This window comes from Danio rerio, chromosome 7, assembly GCF_049306965.1.
Source record: "Danio rerio strain Tuebingen ecotype United States chromosome 7, GRCz12tu, whole genome shotgun sequence".
In the NCBI taxonomy this organism is placed as follows: Eukaryota; Metazoa; Chordata; class Actinopteri; order Cypriniformes; family Danionidae; genus Danio; species Danio rerio.
This window is the reverse complement of record NC_133182.1, coordinates 36,319,767-36,341,776: the sequence shown is the minus strand read 5'-3', so window position 1 is coordinate 36,341,776 and position 22,010 is coordinate 36,319,767. Positions and strand designations below refer to the sequence as shown.

Below are 22,010 nucleotides of genomic sequence, written 5' to 3'. Positions count from 1 at the left end.
TAGGGTAATTGTTCACATCTAAATTTTATCACAAATAATTTGCCTTAATATTTTCTATCTCGATGAGAACAATTTTATATAACCTGGTTCAATGCACATTTGACTTCTAAACAAGAAAATATAGCTTTAATCAAAATCCCCATAAAATGAGTAACCTCGAAATTTTACATTGGTCAAAACAATAGCTCTTAATCAAAAACATTTTTATTTAACTATGTTTTGAACCTACATTATAGTATTTGAAAAATAAAACAAATAATATTAAACTGAAATGAAAGATTTTTAATTGGATGAAGTACTGCTTGAATTTTTGTTCAGTCTACCATATCTTTCATCCTTTCCCCAAAATCTATGAATTAGACATCGTATTTAAAAGTAGTATAGGCAATTGGTTAAATTGTGAAGATTTTGTGTTTTGTGGATTGAATTTAGCCTGCAACAAACACGTAAAATATCTAAATGTGTGTTTTAGTTAGCGCTTCATCAAAAAAATTCTGTTTTGTGTTCTCTTTATATGTAAAATATTTTCTGAACTTTTTTTCTCAAAATATGGGTGTTATGCTTTGAAGTCGTTCCATGACAGTTCAGAGGTTTCCACCAATTTTTCATCATCTACATGTGGATTGCTGTAGCAAAGTATTGGCCCTTACTTGCTTTACGACTCAGTTGAGTAATCTTGTCACAAATGAATAAATCATTGTTCCTCAAACCAGTCAACAAATATGAAAACTACCCTTTCATGCTTTTAAATGATATGCAGTTTGTCATGATTGTGTTGTGTTTAGACTATGATATTATGCTTTAAAATATGTCATTGAAAACTGCTATTAACATGACAACTGTCACGAACACAAACATTCATTTCTGACCACTCTCCCTGAAAAGCAACTTCTCGGAGCGGCGTGCTAAATCATGTTGCTTATTTTGCAGTGAAAGGCTGCGATTGTTTTATTAATTTAGTATGCGGCAGGCCCGCTCCTCGCATTATGCCTTTCTTTTGTCTCCGCGTCTGTGTTTTGAGTGGTAAAAACCGAGTGATGGATGGTTGGCGCTACAGGCTCATAAACATAAGCGCAGCGGCTGATTGATTAAGGCTTTTATTGTCTTACAGACATTTGCTTTCTTAAACAGTAGTTTGAGCGTTGCAGACTGTGGGGCCTCTGGACCTGCTTTCAGCTATCTAAAGTTTCCCTGAGGGACAGAGATGCTAAATGCGACTGCAGGCTCCTCTTGCTGACTTATGGGTACTCAGGCTTATTAAGTTCTCGAAATCAGTCATGCAGGTCACCTCCAAACATTTTGACCGTTGAAATGTTGAACCGATATGGAGGTACTCTGCATATTTATTGTCATATGCATATTAAATGTGCTTGTTTGGCAGATGGTTTTATATAAAGAGAGAGTCAATTTGAGTGTTAGATTTACTCACTGTATTGGGGAATCAAATATGTGACCTTGCTTTTCAAGTTCTTCTTTATTGTTTATCTGACTTTAAAATACATTTTAAGTGATTAGTGTTTAGTGAAAGTGCAAATGGTTTTGCTTCACACATTTGAACATTTACAGTCGGGGTTTTAATCTATTAAATTCCACCATGGACCTCTAATTATTATGATACAGTTCTATTTTAAATTTTAAAGCCATTCATTAAAGTTTATTTAGAACCTATTTATACTAAAATAATAAAGTTATTAATTGTTTGAAAATATCATCTGGAAAATAGTTAATAAAGTATTCTTTAAAAGTATTTTAACAACTCGCTATAGTATTATTTATAAACATTCAAGTACATGTTTATTTAGTTTTCCTTATTTTATTATTGATTTGATCAAATGTTTTCTTGTTCAAATGTTTTACTTAAATATTTATTTATTTTACATTTATTTAAATTCAGAAAATGTATTTTAATAATATTTAGATTTATTTATTTTGGAATTTATTTTAAATTATATATATTTATAATATTTATTTTAATCATATTTAAACATTTTTGCAATAATTATTATAATATAATAACAATATAATATAATGTACTTGGATGAATAAGCTTGAGTTATTGGTCATTTTGTTTTAACTAGAAAAAAAGATTTATGAACTTTAGATTTATGAACTTTCTGCTTCCTGGATTTAATTCTGTGTGTTATTTTGAAAATGGCTAAAACATATTCGTAATAGTTTATAAATGGCGAGTTTTAGATAATGCATTAGATATCATGAAGTATAATTATATACATGGACAAAATTTATCTTTTTATTTATTAGCAATTGGTTTGAGCAAAAGCTAAATGTTAATATTAGCTTTATTCTTTAAAAATCTGATGTTTCTCCTAAATTGGAAATAAATATATTTTTTGATTAGAGAATTTAATTTTCTTGTTTATAAAATGGCAGTTGGTCATAATATTAATACTGCAATCTTAATTGCATACTCTCCTACAATATAGTATATGAAAATCAGTATGTGAAAGATTGGTCATAAGGTTTCAAAGCCAACTATTAAGCTTTATTGTATAAAGAATTAATTTATACTGAAATAGTAAAGTTATGATTGGTTGAAAATATTATCTGGAAAATATTTGATTTAGGGTTGTATTTAAGTATTTTGACAAGTCGTTAGTATTATTTTAAAAACATTTTTGTATTTTGTTTGTTTATTTTTTTACTTAATTACTTTTCCTTGTTTTATTATTGATTTAATCAAATATATTCTTGTTCAAATGTTTTACTCAATTTGTTTTTTATATTTACGTAAATTTAAAACATATTTTAATAATATTTTGAAATGTTTATTTTTATTTATTTGTTTATTTCAATCATATTTAAACATTTTTGAATTCATTATTATAATATACTAACATAATTTTTAACCAGTTTACCTTTTGTTTCTTTGATGCTAAAGTGAGTTCACATATTTTCCATTCTGTAAAAAGCACAGTAAATACTGTAAAAACAGCCACATATATGCCAGAACTGACATCTCATATACATATGCAAGATAAATTTTTACCCCTCAACCAAATCAGTTTGAGAGCCCTTCCAGGTTGAGTGCTTTGCAATGAAGCTGTAAGTGCAGTGCATCAATGCATGTAAACGGGCCCATATATGCATATCCATCTGTGCTTTTGGAGTATTCCGAAATGACTTGCTCTAAAAAACATGTTGCATCTTCCACAGGTCAAAATCAAGCACTTGCAGAAGGAAGACCTCATAGAGCTTCATTTGCATTGGCAGACGAATGGGGTTGACCTTGTGGTTTTGTTTCATCCATATGCAAACTGCAGTGTTGTGGGTCAAAACCATTGATCTCACACCATTATACCCGTTCAGACACGCCGCAATGCAAGTTTACGTTAAAAAGTACACATGTGAACACACCAAGCCGACCTTGTTCAGGTAGACAGTGCATCTCCTGTCAGATGTGCCTCTCTCCGCTGACCTCTGCAGGGGTCACAGTCCAGTCCTGCGGTGGGCAGATTGCGTGTTTGGGAGGTGATGAAGGGGGCAGTGCCGGGAACAGCTGTGTGGTTTGTAGTGACCGTGCTAACTGCTGTAGGCTTTGTAAGGTCATTATATGATAATGAAAATGATTACTGAATTACATGGGGGTTTAGGAGAGGGGAGGGGAGTGAACGGGCCTGAGTTTGATAAATGATCTCTGAAAATGCCCATCTGTCTCCACACCCCTCTCTCTCTCCCTCATATTTCTCCCTTTCCCCTTTCCTCTGTGTGATAACACAAGAAAACAAAGGATGGAATAAGCAAAAACACAATTATGAAAATTGATAAAGTGAAAAATGGATGGTGGAAAATGGAGTGTCGAGCCATTGTGCACATTGTTCATCAGATAGCGGGAAAATGAACTCCCACTGATACGCATGTCTATCAGGTTTAAGTGGACGGGGCAGATTTAGGGCATAATTTATTAAAGCATGTAGGTCATTCAAAACCAGTTTTTCATAGATGAAAAGAGCAGGAGTTCATGTACTTGGATGAATGAGCTTGAGTTATTGGTCGTTCCATTTTAATTGGAAAAGATTTATGAACTTCTTTAGTTAGTCTGCTTCCAGGTTTTAATTCAGTGTGCTATTTTGAAAATGGCCCTAAAAATATTCATAATGCTTTATAAGTTGTCAGTTATAGATAATGCATTCAATGTCATAAAGTGTAGTGTGTCTACAGTATATGCATGTGTGTATGTGTGTATATACTGTATGTGTACAGTTAAAGTCAAGATTATTAGTTACTCCTGTGAAGTTTTTTTTATTTTTTTATATTTTTATTTTTTTTATATTTCCAAAGTGATGTTTAACAGAGCAGGGATGTTTTCACAGTATGTTTAATTTTTTTTTTTCTTCTGGAAAAAGTCTTATTTGTTTTATTTTGGCTTGAATATAACCAGTTTTTAATAATTAAAAAAAAAAAAAACATTTCATGGTCAAAATTATTAGCCCTCTCAAGCCATATTTATTTTCAAATGCCTACAGAATAAGCCATCCTTATATGAAATATATGATTGTCCAGTTACCTTAACTTGCCTAGTTTACTTAGTTAAGCCTTTAAATTGCACTTCAAGCTGAATACTAGTATTTTAAAATGTCTAGTAAAGTATTATGTTATCATTGCAAACATAAAATGAATCAGTTATGAGAAATGAATGATTAAAACTATTATGTTTAGAAATGTGTTGGAAAAACTCTATCCGTTAAACAGAAATTGGGAGAAAAATATACATATTTCAGGAGGGCTAATAACTCTGTAAAATTTATGTCCGATTGACATCAGTTACTGACATTTATCTGTCAAATATGGCAACCAAAATCCAACGTCTGATAGATGTCATAGTGGTAACGTCTACACAATGTCAAGCTGTAACAGCATTTGACATTGATTTTAGGTTGGACTTTGGACATACTTACATATTTACATACAAAATGCAATGTTCTCATGACATAGGGGCATAACGTGAATCTGACGTCATGTTGATGTCTTGTGCTGCTAAGGCCATTTCAGTCATAATACAGTAAGCATCCATGATCTCATCAGTGACATGCATCTAAACAGTCTCTGGGTCAATGTGTGTAAAGATTTTGGACACTTTTAATGCTTCCTAACAGTTTGCTGAAATTATATGTCGCCCATGTCTTGAATTAGTTCATTATGATGCCATTTACCTTCTATTTGAGATCGGATTGAATAGGAATCACAGGATTGATTTTTCTAATCCCCATAGACAAGAAAAAATAAAGTCGTGACTTCAGGTTGAAGGAAAATAGTGAAGTAAAAGTACAGATACTGCAGTAAAAATGTACTCAAGAGAAAGTAAAAGTACAATTTTTTTTAAAACTACATAGTAAAGTACAATTCCTGAGAAAAACTACTCAATTACAGTAATTTGAGTATTTGTAATTTGTTATTTTACACCACTGCCCATCATGCCATGTGAGAGAATTTATGAATGGGACTAAAGTGATGCAACTGATGCGGGTAGGTCATGTGAAAATAACAGAAGGCAGGTTTAGTATGTCCAAATTCCATTCATACTACTCGCATTCATACTATATAGAACATTCTTTTTCAGGGGTCATGTAGTAAATTCAAATGTAGTACCTACACAAGTAGTATGTGTCTTCAAACACAGCTCATTTGTGTTTTCATTTTTTGTCATTTAAAATCAGGGTTATTTCTCCAAATGATTGATATGTTAAGTCTACTGAATTTAAAATGCTGTCATTTGTAATTTGAAATTAGTTTTTACAAATAGCTTCATTCACAATATCAGTGTCAAGCAAATATTCAGATGGAGTTAATGATTAGTTGCTTTGAGTGAATGTGTAGATTGTGCGAGCTGTTTGCTTGTGTTGGAGCGTGTGAGTGTTGGATCCTGGAGGCCGCAGCTGCCCTCATCACTCACCCTCAGAGCCTGACCTTTGACCTCAGGTTCTGAATGTCTGTGTTTCACTGTGTTGAGTGTGTTGTGACCTCTCGTACTTCACCTGGGTGGAAACCTTCTGAACAGAAATGCCACGGGCTGTCAACACACACACACACACACACACACACACACACACACACACACACACACACACACACACACACACACACACACACACACACACACACACACACACACACACACAAACACACACACACACACACACACACACACTGCAGGGTCACGAGTTCAGAGGGCAAGCAAGAGTTTCTCCATGCACTGGAACATCAAACACTAAACATCACAAACATTGATGTTAACGCAATTCGTTTTTTTGGGAGTAAAAACACAGTTGTGGATTGTTATAGAGGAATTGCTAAATTATATTAACATTTTTTTTTTTAAATTAACATTTTGAAACCACATGTCATTGTCGTGATTGTTTTTATCCTTGTGCAAAATCATATACTGCTCTCTGTTTCCACTGCTCATGTGGCTGTCAGAAGGTTTGTTTGTTTGATTGATTGATTGATTGATCGATTAAGTGATTGATTGAGTAATTGATTGATTTATTGACTTTGGTTGGTTCATTTATTTATTGACATTGCTTTGAATGATTGATTGATTGATTGATTGATTGATTGATTGATTGATAGATTGATTAGTGAAATATGTGCTATATTTGAATTTAGTTTATTGTTTTAAATTGACTTCATTTTTAAATAACATTTATTACCGGTTTACCAGATATTAAGCACAGACACTTTGATGAAACTTCAAATGTCAAAATCTTGAATGCCTTGAGTTATCTTAACATTTTTTAAAGAAAGCTAAATTAGAGGAAGAAATGCCAAAATACAATTCTCAATTTAAATATTTTTCAAAACATATTATTCAAACTTTAGACAAAAATCTTAAGTTTAAAGCTAAACAAGTTCAAATTTTAAGATGACGTCTTAAAGGTGCAGTAGGTAATTGTCTTCAGAAACCTTTTTTTTTGTGTGCTGGTTGAAAGTCTTGATAGTAATGATTAATTTAAATGATGTTGGCTGATAATCCCTATAGTTCTGATAAATATAATAGTTCTTATAAATACTGTCTATCAGCAATTGTAGATTTTTACCACTGCGCACTTCTGTTCACGCAGATCTGCTGTTTACATGTGCACACTTGCCACGGTCACATGGACACGAGTGACAGCGGTAAAAATAAATGCTGAATCAAAATTTTAAAAATCGTAAATCAATATTGGACTTACTTTTGAACGCTGGATGAAGGACGATACCATGGCTGTAGAATTTCTTTTAGACGGGTAATGTTCTGTTGTAAAACTATTTTAGCCACGCAAAGCTGATGTAGATTGTGTTGTTTTACGAATGGGTTATATGCACAGAAGCGTTGTTCAGCCACTGAAATTGTCTGGCTTGATGTGTAAGATTGATGTGACTATTAGTTTTATTAGGGACCATTTACAGCATTGATAATGTAGATTTTTATTTAGTTTAACAACAAAACATCAGTAAATAGTGCTATTCCACCTAGCCTATTTTACAGAGGTGAAGTTGCTTTTATATTCACATTGGTTCATTTTTGAACAATGACAACCTGTGATGCGCTCCCTGTATAGTTTACCATGCTACTCTGAATATTCAGTCTGAAATAGCATGTAAGTATGGCTTAGTAATAAGTGTAATTTCTTTACACCACTGGCCAAACACTAAGCATACAGTAGTCGCTTTAGGACTGCATGTAAGAGAGTGAGACCAACGATGCTTGCATGCATGTAATATTGCACATTATGACAAGTTTTGCTTACCACACAACTGAAAATGGCTGGATATAATACAGTTTTTCGTTAAGAATTGTAGTATTATAAAGTACTATAAAGTTTTCTAACTGGCGAATGACATGATCTAGTGGGTCTCACATCTTTTGTGATTTCAGGTGGCGTGGCTTTGGATGGCAGGGAAGGGATTGTGTTTCAGACATATTATGCTAACCGCTAAGCATTTAGACAGATCACCTACTGCAACTTTAACCAAAGTGTATAAAAGTTTTAAACAGTTATAATCAACAATCAGTTTCCAATTGAATTCTATGAACAACAAAAGTTATACCATACATTGTGAGCTTGTAATGATGTTTATATTAGGACTGTACGATACTGGAAAAATCTGACATTGCAATATTTTGTCTTGCTGTGATATATTTTGCAAAATCAATATCATTGTTATCAGATGATTTGAACATCTCTATTTGGAGAGATTTCATTAATTTGGATCGATTGCACGGGCTTCAGTGTCAATGCTTGACCGAGGGCATGTCTGAAGTTGGGGCTGACGCGATCATCATAGCAGCATCAGCCAATGAAATTAATCCACGATTGGCTACTGTCTGAGCTGGGGTATTTGCATAAAGTGATCTGATTGGCTGACAATTTCTTGACTGAGAAATTCCCAACTTGAAGCTGAACTGTGCCGATGGATCTACAATTCAGTTTTTCAAAGATTAATGTCACCCATTCATAGTAAATGGAAAGCGTGGATGCTGATTGCCCATGTGATCAAGTCTTTTTCTATGCAGTGCATCGCATAAAATATAATCAATTACAAGCATTTATAAATTCAACAGTTTATAAATAAACAGTGCTTTGTGGTTTTCTGAGAAGTCTAACACTAATTATAGAAATCGGACAATTAAACGTAAAATAACATGGTCATCAATGTATAAATAGTTTATGCACAAATTTAAAATAATATTTAATATCTTTTAATCTTTAATCTTTTTTTAATCCTGCAATGTAAAATGACTATTGTGGATACACACATTGCGATGCTCAAACGATATATTGTTCAGTCCTAGTTTATAAAGTTTTCTAATAGACATTTACAATCTGATTTAATCATTTATTCATCTATTTCTATTTATTTTACAATAATTCACCAAATTGAAACTGAAAATGTGTGCCCTTTACAAGTAATCAATCATTTCTACTTTACAATAAACCTTTTTTTTTTTTGCATTTTTACTAAGATTTTTAAAAGAATTGAAGAAAAAAAAACAAAAAACGGTTTGTTCTGTATCACAGAAGGTTCTGTACAAACCAACAAAACAAAAAAACAATAACAAAAGTTAAAAAACAAAGTCTAAAATGTTAGTTTATTTGCATTCACACCTTAATATTTTTAAGATCTTTGAAAGAACTACTACTTTATAACACAACGTTTCCAAGCAGTGAAAGCAGCACATCACATATTAACACATTCACAGTTGGATCAGTCTCTGTCTTTATTCCTCAGTCTCACTTTCATAGGCACACAAATTCAGTCCACCGGTTGTCGTCTCATGAGGAACGGGGTGTCTCCATAGCTGTCAATCCTGAGGCGTATCTTTTGTCCCAGCAGTGACTGTGTCCCTCCCACCAGGGTTTGACAGAGGACAGACAATAGAGCTGCTGTCCCCGAGTGGAGGGAAAAAGACCGTTAACGTCTATCTTCAATGAGAACGGACAGGCTCACCCTGCACATGACAGCTCTGATGCTGGGGAGACCTTTACAGTCCGGGAGGATGGAGATATCACACATACACACACATGCTTACATACACACACCTGCACTGCATTTGAATTCACAAGCGCATCTGTTTAATTAACACAACTGGGTTTGTGTGTGAGTCTGTCTGCCAGTAAATAGGACAGGTTGATTAAGGAGTCATAAATAGACACTGGTATGTGAACAGGCTAACAGACACAGATCATAAATGAGAGTGAGTTTTTGGTAACTTTAAAACAGAAACTCTTTATTTAAGGTGTGTTTGCTAATTTTAACCAATTCTAAATCTAAATTCCAAACATCAGACTTATAGATTTTTACAGCTTTTGATTGTTTAGGTTGTTTCCGATTGCATTCAAGCACCAAATGGATGTTGCATGTGTCTATAGCTGAAACATGGCAACATGTTGTGAGCAGTGTCTATACACTGTAAAATATATATGATCAATTAGTCTTAACAGCATATGTTTTTAGGTCATTGTAACTAAGTTAATCATGTTGTAACTTAATTTTAGAAGTTACACAGGCTGTTTTAAGTCAGTTTAACATAGTAAAAGTTGAATGGACTCATACAGTTAATTAGATTCAGCTTAAAAAATTAAGGCAACCAAAATTTTTTTATTTATTTTTTTAACAGTGTAGCATCTAGCTCAGCCAAGATTTATTTTTACTCCTTTTTGGTTTTTGCTGCAAAACAGAATGCACAAGATCAGAATTAGTCAACACTATCTGAACGCAGACTTGGATTTGCAAGCTGAGACTGCATATTTCTGAGTTGCAATGTCAGACGCAAAGCACTAAATGGAGCTAGAGACGTCACTGTGAGGGGTAGGTTTAGGGGTGGGGTTAAGTGTGCATATTAAAAGCATTGCATGCAGCTCAAGCTAGTTGACAATATTGATAATCCTCCATATACTTTTTGCTTCTGAAGTCACATTTAAAAAGAGTAAATAGAGAATTGTGAATCTGAAATCATTACTGTAGTTGGCAGGTACAGTATGTGCTTTCACACTTTTTGTGATTGTCTAGTTATAATAGTAATAGAAATGTACGCATTTGTAAATCACTTACAAAAGATTTAGAGTTTCGAGTTTTCTGTTCAACGCTAAAGAAGATATTCATTCATTCATTTTCTTTCGGCTTAATCCCTTTATTCATTAGGAGTCGCCACAGTGACTTCGCTAACTTATTCAGCTTATTTTTTACACAGCGGATGCCCTTCCAGCTGCAACCCAGTTCTGGGAAACATCCATACACACTCATTCACACACATACACTACAACCAATTTTGTTTATTCAATTCATCTATAGTGCATGTCTTTGGACTGTGGGGGAAACCGGAGCACCCTGAGGAAACCCACGCCAACATGAGGAGAACGTGCAAACCCCACACAGAAATACCAACTGACTCTAACCAGGGACCTTCTTGTTGTGAGGCGACAGTGCTAACCCCACCATGCCACCAAATAATGAAGATATACTGAAGAATATTGGGGAAATAACTTTCATTGACATTTATAGTCATTTTTGTTCCTACTTTAGATGTCAATGGCTGCTTTTTCTTAGCATTCTTCTGAATATCTTGTTTTGTTCAACAAAGAAAGAAATAAATCATGAAAATGTAGAATCCCTTCAGTGAAAGTTAATGACATTTTTATTTTTATAAGTAATGTGTGATAAAGGTGTCTGTAAGTGTAATAGGTCTGCAAATTTTTAAGCATAAAATTGCACAATATAGAGCCCTTGTCCTCCAAAATAAACAATGGATTCAGAACTTCCTGAAGCAAATTGTTAATTATTCTAATCTTACTTCCTGCACAAACCTGTGTAGCGCTATAACACATTTGCATAATGTCGGCATATGTCCAAGGAACACTAGTTTTACTTCATCTACCAAACAGTTGAGTTTTAGACAATTCATGAAGACACTGGGAAAGTTATGATGCATGTACTCTGAAATAGAGTGGCTGTTAGATCTCATGTAATTTCATGTTTATAATAGGATTTTTAATACTATACTATTGTAATTAATTAGATTCTAAATCAACTGATGATATAGTTAGGTGTGAAAGATTTTGCCTAAAATCAAAATCTCGATTAATTGAACATTTTAACTTGATTATGTTTAATGATTACTTTATTTATTTATTTTTTTTTTTTGCCCTCATAGTTCACGGACAGGTTTTGTTCAGTTAATATGCTCGCATATTACAAGTGAGAAATGTTTGAATGAAGGGTGCATTACTTGATTTTAAAGTAATTGAAAGCAACACACACTATCTACTGTGATTATTTATTAAACATCAACATTGAATGACTGAAATTAAAACACACATTGCCTAAAATTAAATTAAAATAAATAAATTGGACTTTTGGATACAAAATTATGTTTTTTTCCCAGTGTTTTTGAAATTATTTTTCAATTGTGTAAAAAATAAGCTATCTTTTCTAAATAAAATAGCTCTTGGATATCCTGGTAATAATTTTTAAGCATTTCTTGAATCTTCTGTAGAAAAAATATTTTAATGTAAATAATAATTTTAATGTAATGGAAAATATGCCATCCCAAGTAGGCATGAGACGATAACCAGTTTCAAGGTTTACCGTGGTTTGGAAAAAGTCAAGGTTTTAAAACTGCTAAAATTTTCTGTTATGCCATGTTTCTATTTTTTTTATTTTTTATGACTATTTTATTTAGGGTTTTAAATAGTAGTCAATGATTTATTAATTTGATTTATTTAGCCTGACATGTTTGCTGTTTCAAAGTATTATTAAGGTTTCTTAAAATAAATATATATATTGTGTTCAATGGAGGCAAAAGTTGTAGGCATTTTTTACCCAGACATTTAAAAAGAACATATTTCAGAACAGTAATTGCAATACTGTAAAACCATGACATTTTTATCCAAATTTATAATACCATTAGAGTCTTATGCTGACCCATGCCTAGTCTCAGGGCATCTCTGACGCAGCTTCCAATCATCTTAATGTAGTGTAAACATGCAACGTGTAGTTACAATTTTTGAGCGGTGAGTGGGTAGTCTACAGCGCAAAGGCTGTGCCAGACCATACCTGTGTGTTCGACGCTGAAGTTTAAATCAGCCTTAACAGAGCGTGGTTATGTGACTTTACAAAAGTAAGGGAAAGTAATGAAAAAAAAAGTCTGATTGATTATAAGTTTTGAATGACGATTTCAATTACTTTTCAATTAATCGCCCAGCCCAAGTTATAGTTAATACACAGTTGATTTCAGCACATGATTTTGCTGAACTAGCACAAAACATCCAAGGTGGTGTTGCTTACACAACTTTAAAATTAACCATAGTTGAAAATGGATACCCGCTCATACATCAATTAGTTAGCACATTCTCACATTTTTATAACTTTTTTGTAACAACCAAAGTATGTGTGAATTTATCTTAAGTAATATAATTAAGTAAAATGAACAAATGGAATCTTATTGTAAACTGTTACTATTTTTTCTTTAGGCCTTTGATGGTGTCTTCACATCGCCAGCTAATGTCTTGCATGTTTTACCAAAGTCTTCAATGCTTGCGGGCAAACACCTGGACTAGCTGTCAGTAAATGCACACACAACACACACACATATTCTCCCGCCTGTGCATTTGCTCAGTGCACAGCACTCGGAGAGGTAACAAATTTATTTGTGTGCGTCTGGGTGTGTTTCTTTCATCATCAGGAAGGCTGTAATTAGTGTGAAAGTGATGGTTGGACTTAAAAGCTGTCATCTAATTTGTCTGTCTTTATCGAAACAAACATGTGTGGTCCCTCCCTCGCGACGTGCGTGCAATGTGTGATTAGCAGTAGAACGAGCGTCTGAGAGTTTGATCGTAAATTACTCAGATACGCCTAAACCGCTGTTTAGCAATCATAAAGCTATGCGTGACATACCCACCACGGCTGCCGTCCCCCTCGTGTGCCCGCTCTCGTATGCCTGCGGTTGGCATGAGTACATGCAGCAGCCCACTCGCCGAACCGCTTGGATTTGGGGAGAGGCCAGTACACACTGGAATGCTGTTCTTATTATATTTGTTTGTGGAGAGGCAAAGTAAGTCCTATTTGTTTCTTTGCTCGTATGTTTGCGGCGAGCGAATGCAAACAAGTACAAGGGATTACACCCAAATGTACACATGCAAACTGGTGAACACATGTGGAAGCCTAATAGCTGGGCGGATGAGGCCTGTTCTTCAGCACATGGAAGGCTTCATTATGTGACCAAACTCTAAACAACAGTTTACCAGAGGACATGATTCAGCAAGTTGCCTCCTTGTGTAAAACTAACGTTTCTCGGATGCGTCCAAATGAGAGGGGAGCACATCATTAAAAAAGAGAAATTGCTTTTCCTTTTAATTGCTCACACGGCTTAATAAAAACGGCATCGCATAATTATGCTTTTTGCAAGGATGGTAAACGGTTTGCCGTGCTTGATGCAATTATGAGGACCGCAGAAATTTGGGGCCCCGGCGAACAGTTGCACACACTCTGCTAGTAAGCAATGATTTTATATGGAAAGAGTGGCTGAGAAACTTGTGAGGCTAACCAGAGTGGCAGAGCATTACTGCATCGCAGAAAAGCCAAAAACAGCCCAATGATGTGTGTGCAAAAATCTGGAGCTTTGCGCAGAGAGAATGTGCCTTGAATGGATACTTAAACATTTTAAAACAGTTGCACACACTTACTCTTCAAGATGACAACTGCAAAGCTTTTCCTTTACCCTGGTATTTGGATTACTTGGGTTTGCTTTTGAAGATATTCAACATTCATAACATTGACACTTTTATTGTTTATATAGAGGTATACAGTAGTTACCTTGAGGATGACAGCATTTTTGATCGGATACTTTAGAATTAGTCTATACACTGTAAAACCCAACAGTCAACTTTAGCAAATGAAATGAGTGTAGTTAACTCTAAAATTGACTAAAAGTTGATTCTACTCATTTGAAAAGAGTTTTGAACTCAGTGTTGAAGGTAATCAGTTAATTTAATGCCTCATTACTTTAGCTTAAATGGAGCAAGTTCACAGTACTCATATAGATAGTTTTTTTTTTTACTCAAATGGTTTGTAGCAATCGGTTTCCTCAAATGGTTTGAGTTGCCTTAACTTATTGGGTTTTACAACACTCAGTTGGTTTGAGTTCTCTTCATTTATTAGGGTTTACTTTAATTTTTTACTCAAATTGCTTCGTTTGCTCAAATGGATTAGGTTCACAGTACTCATTACGATTAGTTTTTGAAATTAAATGGTTTGTTGAAATCGGTTTGTTGAAATCGGTTTCCTCAAATGGTTTCCTCAAAAGGCTTAACCTATTGGGTTTTACAGTGTAGGTAAGAGAATTCATTGCACAATGAAATTAACTAAATAAATCGATAAGCCCCAGACGAGCTGTGGTTTACTTTAGAATAACCCTTCCATGAAATCATGGTTTACATTAATTTGATAGGAGCACATTCATTAATGAATTCTGAGAAAAAATAATTTCCATTATAATAGGAAATGTTTCTTGGGCAGCAAATTAGCCTACTAGAATGATTTCTAGGGGTCATGACAATTGTGGCTGCAAAAATTTCAGTTTTGTAATATATACGTATAGGTGGTAAAGTATTGATTATGTCACTATCTTTCTCAGAAAACTGAAGGTTGACTTGACTTGTCAGTATCAACCAAGGTAATTTATTAATACATATCAAGCAAAACTAAGCAAAACACAAGTAATGTGTAATAAAATGAAATGACACATGGAAAAAGTATTAAACACATAAAGAAATGGAGGTGTATAAAGATATGGAAAGCTCTGACTACAGCTGAAATCTCTCAGTAGTTATTCAGCAACCCTGCCCCTGTCAGTGCAACTGAATATTAGCTGCTTCAGTCCAACACCTATATTACCAGATGATGAAAATGAAACCAGGGTGAACATTTCAGCAAATCAACCTACCCAAACACTGCCAAATCAATATAAAATAAAATAAAGCTGCTAGAATGGCCCAACCAATCGAGAGGGGTCTGGCTGCAGACTCGGTGCAGTGCAATCTGGGTTGCATCCAATGCTTTTTAATGCACTCACCTAACCCCGCCCCTAACCCTACCCGTCACAGTGACATCACTTACTCCATTGAGTGCATTGTGTCTGACATTGCATCGCTGAGTGATGCAATCTCAGCTTGCATAAAGGCTGTATCCAGATACTATTGAACCAATCACCTGACATGAATGCAATAGAAAATAAGTAAAGATCAAAGTAGAGTAACAAAACCTACAGAACCATCAAGATTAAAAAAAAAAGAAAAAAAAAGGAAATTATTTTTTTTATTATTATTTCATACAGTAAATTAACAATTTTAAGAACTGATCACTGAAAGTTATTTTGGGAACCAAAAAAAACTTCTTCTATGATATGATGAATGCTTTAATAAAAACCACATATTTGATGCCTTAAGTACATTAAGTACAGTGATTCTGCATTATATTTATATATATATATATATATATATATATATATATATATATATATATATATATATATATATATATATATATATATATATATATAAATAAATATATATATAAATATATATATATATATATATATATATATATATATATATATATATATATATATATATATTAGATATATATTATTATTATTATTATTATTACACAAACACAAATACTGTATTATCCAATAACACTCTCATTTCCTCAAACCCACAAGCTCACTCTTTCTAATGGTGGGACATAAAACGGTGGCAATGGAGTAGGCTTTATTCTGTGTGTGTGTAATTAGTAGCTCATATCGTTGACTGTGCTGAAGTGACATGTACGTTAATGATAGTGTTAGCTCTCCTTAATCTCCCTCTCCACAGACTCTCACACTCACTCCTTTTGCCCTTGCACTGTTAATTATTTCCAACACCGCTGGAGCAGGCCGCTTCATGGCAAGCATATTGTGTCTGGCAGGCGAGTGGCGGGTTATAAATGATCCTGAAGGTGAAGATGTGACTGCGAGGAGATAGTTATGAAAATTTCATCTGTCTATGCGTTACGGCTACAGCTGCTGCTGTCAGTGGAGAAATTACTGCGGGTCAGCCCTGTCAGAGAGAGAGAGCGGACCTGTCAGACCCCTAAACACACACTCACACACTCCACACAGACTGTCCCCAAGCTGTCTGTGTTCATTACCAAACTTAGACAGGGATACAGCAGGCAGGTGGAGCAGACCTCTCAACCTTACCTACTGCCATCAGCTGCAGTCTGTGCGGCTGCGACTTTCATCAAATGCTGTTGTGCACTATAAATGCTGCTGCTTGTCTTTAAAACTGCTCGTTGATATTAATTATTAAAATGAGTAAGCCTTTCTGTGTATTTTTCACAAAATAATATTCATACTTTTTTTGTTGTTGCATGAAATAAAGTGTAGTTATGTACAGAACTGCCACTATTTTAAGATTTTGTCTGTTTATTTTCCCTTATTTTTACAAGTGGCTGATGGTTTGGTTAATTCTTTTGTTGTGGCTGGAAGGGAATCCGCCGCATAAAAACATACGCTATAGACAGTTTTTCCACAATTTTTTGTGTCATTTTTTTTTTTTTTCGATAAAATTTGCGGACAATTTTTCTATAAAAAAATGTTGTCCGTTTTTTTGTCTCATTTTTTTAATCAGCTAACTTTTCACTACTTGTTACCAGTGGCTTATGGTTTGGTCCAAAATAGTCATTTTTAATTCTGGTTACCTAAAGATGTTGACGTTATATGTAATTAACAGTTTTTGCAAAAAAAAAAAAAAAAAAAAACATTTGAGGGGAATTATATAAAGTACATGCATAATAGTGTACATACAGGGTACATACTTTCAAAGTTTAGTTCCAAATCCAGTTAGACACCCCTGGCTAGCTAATTAAACTCTTACTAGGCTTTCTGGAAACATCCTTGCAGGTGTGTTGAGGCAAATTGGAGCTAATTAGAGCAGGCACTATAGGACCATGTTTGGACACCCCTGGTCTAAAACAAGTTATTTCAGTTTTGCAGAGAAATTTCTTTATATTTATTATTTTTAATTGTTTTGATTCATTTTGATTTGTATCTTTTGTTGCGGCTGAAAGGGCATCCACCGCATAAAAAAACGTATGCTATAGACAGACCTCCTAGTTTTTCACGTTTTTTTTTGCGCTAAAATTTGTGGACAGTTTTGTAATAAAAAAAAATACATATATATTTTGCTTGTGTATTATATCTTATTTACCATATTAGGTAGACTACTACTGTAAGTTAGGTGTGAAATCCGACACAATCACAATGACAAAAATAAAACTTCTTTTTTCTGGTCTCTGGTCAAGACAAGATCTAAAACAGATCTAAAACGGTAAGGATTAAGCCAAAGAAAGATTGTACAGTATAACTCTTATTTTTATTCACGGTCTTACTTCTCTCCGGAGCATCTGACATGTACCTGACATGCCTTCCCTACCGTAATACACATAAATACTGGTTGCCGTAAAACTCCTCAATGGCAGGGAAGAGTTTTCTAATGTTAACTGCATCGAAAGAGTTAAACAAAATAATGTATCGATTTGACTTACTAGACATACATGCAAAGCACAAATAATGTCCTTTAATTCGGTCACAGTCCATCCTTGAACCAATCGCTATCATTGTAAGCCTCTTCCTTTTTTTGTCTGTTCCATTGTTCCAATTGTTTGTTTCCCACATTCTTTAGCAGTCTGATGCGTGTCAAATGTACTAAATGCCCAATTCATGCCACAGGATGTCCAATCGCATCTTTGCATTGAATTCACGCATAAATCAATCGCGCTTCATCCACGTCTGCTTACTGCACAGGCTGCAAAACAAAACAATTTTCTTTAAATCCAGTAAAATGGTGAATATTGGAACAGTCATCAACACATAATAAGCATTAGTACACATGCTTTAATGGTGCAGCCCTCTTATGAAAGTCTTTGTGTATGGAAAGATAACTTGTGCACCATTAACTCATCACTAGTGTTGTGTATGTGTGTGTATGAGTTTTGTGTATAACTAGTTTTTTTGTGTATGACTAGTTATTTTGTGTATAACTAGTGTTGTGTATGAGTTTGACAGGGAAAAATAGGTTCACCTTTCTGGCGTCCTTAAAAGGATCTTCACAGCTTCAGTCTTTCTTGATGCATTGTAATTAATACAGGCATGTCCTGCCATCTCTCTCTCTCTCTCTCTCTCTCTCTCTCGCCAACTTCCAGTTTCCAGAGAATTCTATTAGCCCAGTCCAGCATCTGTTAATTACCTCTGTACATCCGTCGCTCTTAGACAAATGAAAAGCTCTGGTACAGATGTAGGATACAGTGATACACTGCCTTTCCTCTGCCTCCTATAAAGCCACTTTCGGAAATGGGTCATCAATCCGCCGTTGATAAGTGTCTTTGGTTGGTAATGAGTGTTTTATCAGGGTGGGATTAGTGCAGATATTTTTTGTAATTAGTGTACTAGCACAGCTCTCGCTGCTTTCTCTGAGGTGTTTGTCCGTGTTTTACTCGAAGCGAATTGTGTGTGAACTTTTCTGAGGATGAAAGGAGCCGGCCCGTGAGGGAGCGCAGCTTATACAGGACTTTGAAATAAAAAACAGAGAGCTAATCCACAGCCAAGTGCTTTACAAAGAGATTTTAAATTAAGTGAGATACATCGGATGGCCTGGATATAGGAATGAGGCTGACAATAGGCGATTAAATCAGAGCAAGCTAATAATAGCGCTGTAGCTTGAGCCTGTTTGACTTAAGCTTCTGCTATGTTTGAAGGAACCAGTATGCGAATTTCCAACTCTTGGTATCACTGACCATTTCAAATCACACCTCAGTTTATACACACAAAATCACAATGTTCAATGTTTTTGAGATGATAGTACGCTGGATTAGTCACTGGTTTGACATGACCACTGAAACTCATATCTGACTCCAGAATCACACCAAGATTCTTGACATTATTTTTTGTTGTTTGACCCTTGAAGCCAATGTTTTCACATTAGGTTGCAACAACTCAGCATTTATTAGAGAACAGAATATGAGGTTCATTGCTGTTGAATAAGTGCATTTTACCACTGTGATCATAATCATACCTGCCAACATTTGTCTCTGAAATTCCACGAGACCGACGTGGGGATGGGGAGTGTGGTGGCGGTGTGTGTTTGTCTAAATAACGCAGTTGAGGACTGGGTTAGTAACTGGACTGCGGTGTTAGTAACTGTGCTACAGACCAGGTTTCGTGCGGCTGCTGCAATCGAATACTATAGCAAAGTTGGTGACCCGGGGTGTGTTACAGACTATACCAATAAGCTGAGGACCAGGGGCAGGGTGAAATTACAGGAGGATGGCGGAAGATGGGTCTGAATTATGGGAGATGCCCTGGAAAAATGGGAGTGCTGGCAGGTATGATCATAATCCATGTGTTTTACTACAATTAATCAAAAAATTAACAGTACGAATCCCACACAACACATCCCATCACATAACAGTCACATAACAATGGTGTTCTGTTATGGCAGTTTGAATGCATTTCACAACATGAGTGTTTACCCTACGATTGAATGCGTCTAGACTGTTACAGTGTCTGAAAGTGGACATTTAATCATCAAGCAAAGACAACTTTTGATGAACACATTGATGAATAAGCAAATGTAAAATACCTCTCATGTAAAAAGTATGTTCTGCTCTCTGTCATTTATTGCATCTGCTTCTGTCCTGTACCTGCTTCGCTCCATCCCAGGGCTTTCCAATGCTAGTTTACACAGCCTCTGGTCTGCCTGCGAGTCTGCTAGCTCAGAGGTCACGTTATCAACCGACTGCTGGGGGCCTTCAGCCTCAAGGTACCCACTTAACTGCCTGTGGGAAGAAGAGGATTCACTTTCAACTTTCTTCTCTTTTTCTCGTCGCTTTGAGATATCCGCTGCGAGTCATTTTTGTTTCCTCCACTCTCCTTTCTGTCGGAGGGCTGCCTTTTTTTTTTCTTTCTCATGAAATCACAATGCGATGTATTCCGCCCGAGGTGCAACTATTCAGAATGCCGTTTGACACAGAGGAACTGAATTCCTGCTGCTCGCTGCTGTTTAAACGACCCCACAAGCTCAGAGAGGCCATCGAAACACACACATCTCTCTCTCGGGCTGCAGTCGGTGGCTTATCTGACATTTATGAGGCTCTAAACTGCACTAGCGGGTCCTCTAAAAAGATATCTGATAAATAAACACATCAGGCTCAGTGCATTGGAAATGCTCCTTCCTGCCTTATGGATGCTTTATGAGGACGTTTTCAGCTCTGCTTCCTTCGTTTATTTCCTATTTACTCGAAAAGCAAAATTATGAATTTAATTATTATTTTTTTTTTTGAGAAAATGAGACTAGATGATTGTGCAGGTTCTGTTTTGTTGAAGGCTAATCTGACTGCTTAACTGACTGTTAATTGAATGATTCTGTCAACATCGTGTTTGTAAAATAAACATTCACTCAGCTGGGGTATACTGTATTGTCATTGTTAGAAAATAAATGCAGTTGACAGTGGTATGATTTGAGTCGCAGTTTGGTAGGCCAAACAGAAATTGTTATCAACATGGATCCCTCGATCTAATTTTTCCATTGGCTTTTGGATTATTGCAGAAAACAAGCCATGATAATAACACAAATGATTCATGCTTTTCAAGGTATTCTTCACAAATGAACAAAATCTTATGAATTTGGAATCCAAAATATATCCACAAGAGCAAGTATACAGTACATGCACTTCACTGCAAATTCAAGAAATCAAAATCATGATGACTACTAGACTTTTCAAAAAAATTCTTCTTCACAAGTCTGTATTCAGAAGTTTGAATACAGTTTGTCTGTATTCTAGTAGTTTGAAACTTTGAGACAAGGTTGCAAGATTACAAGTATAAGCACAATACGACAGTAACAGTAGACTAGTGAGTAGATGATATATTTTCCTGTTGAACTGTATTGCTCTTTGTATTTTCATCTTTACATTTTATATATTTTGTTTAATACATTTTTAAGGAGAACTTTTTAAACATCTTTATAAGCCAATAAACAGCACAATAGGTGATGTAAAATTGAGTGCACCATTAATGTTACTTTTCTATCAATGCTGCTTTTCTGTATATACACATGCTGCATTTTCACTTTAAACGTGCAATAACTGTACTTGGAGCATCACCAGATGGATCTGGAAAAACACAGTTTGTTCCAGTAGGGCCTTAATATACCATGCTGACACCATAGAAGCAGTAACATTGACGGCCAACAATCCTCTTGAATTTCTTGCTTGCTTTCTTCTTATGTTTAGCTTTAATTCTCATGCACTGGCTCATTTGTTAAACCAAACAGCCAATCAGAATTTTCTCTCTCACCAACAATGTCAATGGGGAAACAATTTTACATCAACCCAATGTCAACAATTGAACACAATTGGGCAAATGTTGTCAAAATATTGATAATAATATTATCCTCCGGCGCCTAGACGGCAGC

At 35.0% G+C, this 22,010-nt stretch overlaps 1 protein-coding gene and 1 long non-coding RNA gene across 7 annotated transcripts in view; one reads left to right on the top strand and one right to left on the bottom strand.

Annotated features, from left to right (window-relative positions):
* fto (FTO alpha-ketoglutarate dependent dioxygenase) overlaps positions 1-22,010 on the top strand; it is a 231,806-nt gene that overhangs the window by 108,757 nt on the left and 101,039 nt on the right. The window contains exon 9 of one of the 6 annotated variants that reach the window (XM_073908754.1): positions 9,337-11,264. The exons of 3 other annotated variants lie outside the window; for them this stretch is intronic. In XM_073908754.1, the coding sequence (XP_073764855.1) occupies positions 9,337-9,364 (28 nt within the window). In that variant the 3' untranslated portion in view covers positions 9,365-11,264. Of the gene's footprint in view, positions 1-3,174; positions 7,434-9,333; positions 11,265-22,010 lie in introns of those variants that run through there. 2 more of the 6 variants (XM_073908756.1, XM_073908755.1) reach the window with 2 other exon arrangements.
* LOC141375399 (uncharacterized) lies at positions 17,279-20,643 on the bottom strand. Its single transcript, XR_012383394.1, has 2 exons — positions 18,621-20,643; positions 17,279-18,344 (listed from the first exon to the last, which is right to left on the bottom strand). It is a non-coding gene; the product is annotated as an uncharacterized lncRNA (long non-coding RNA).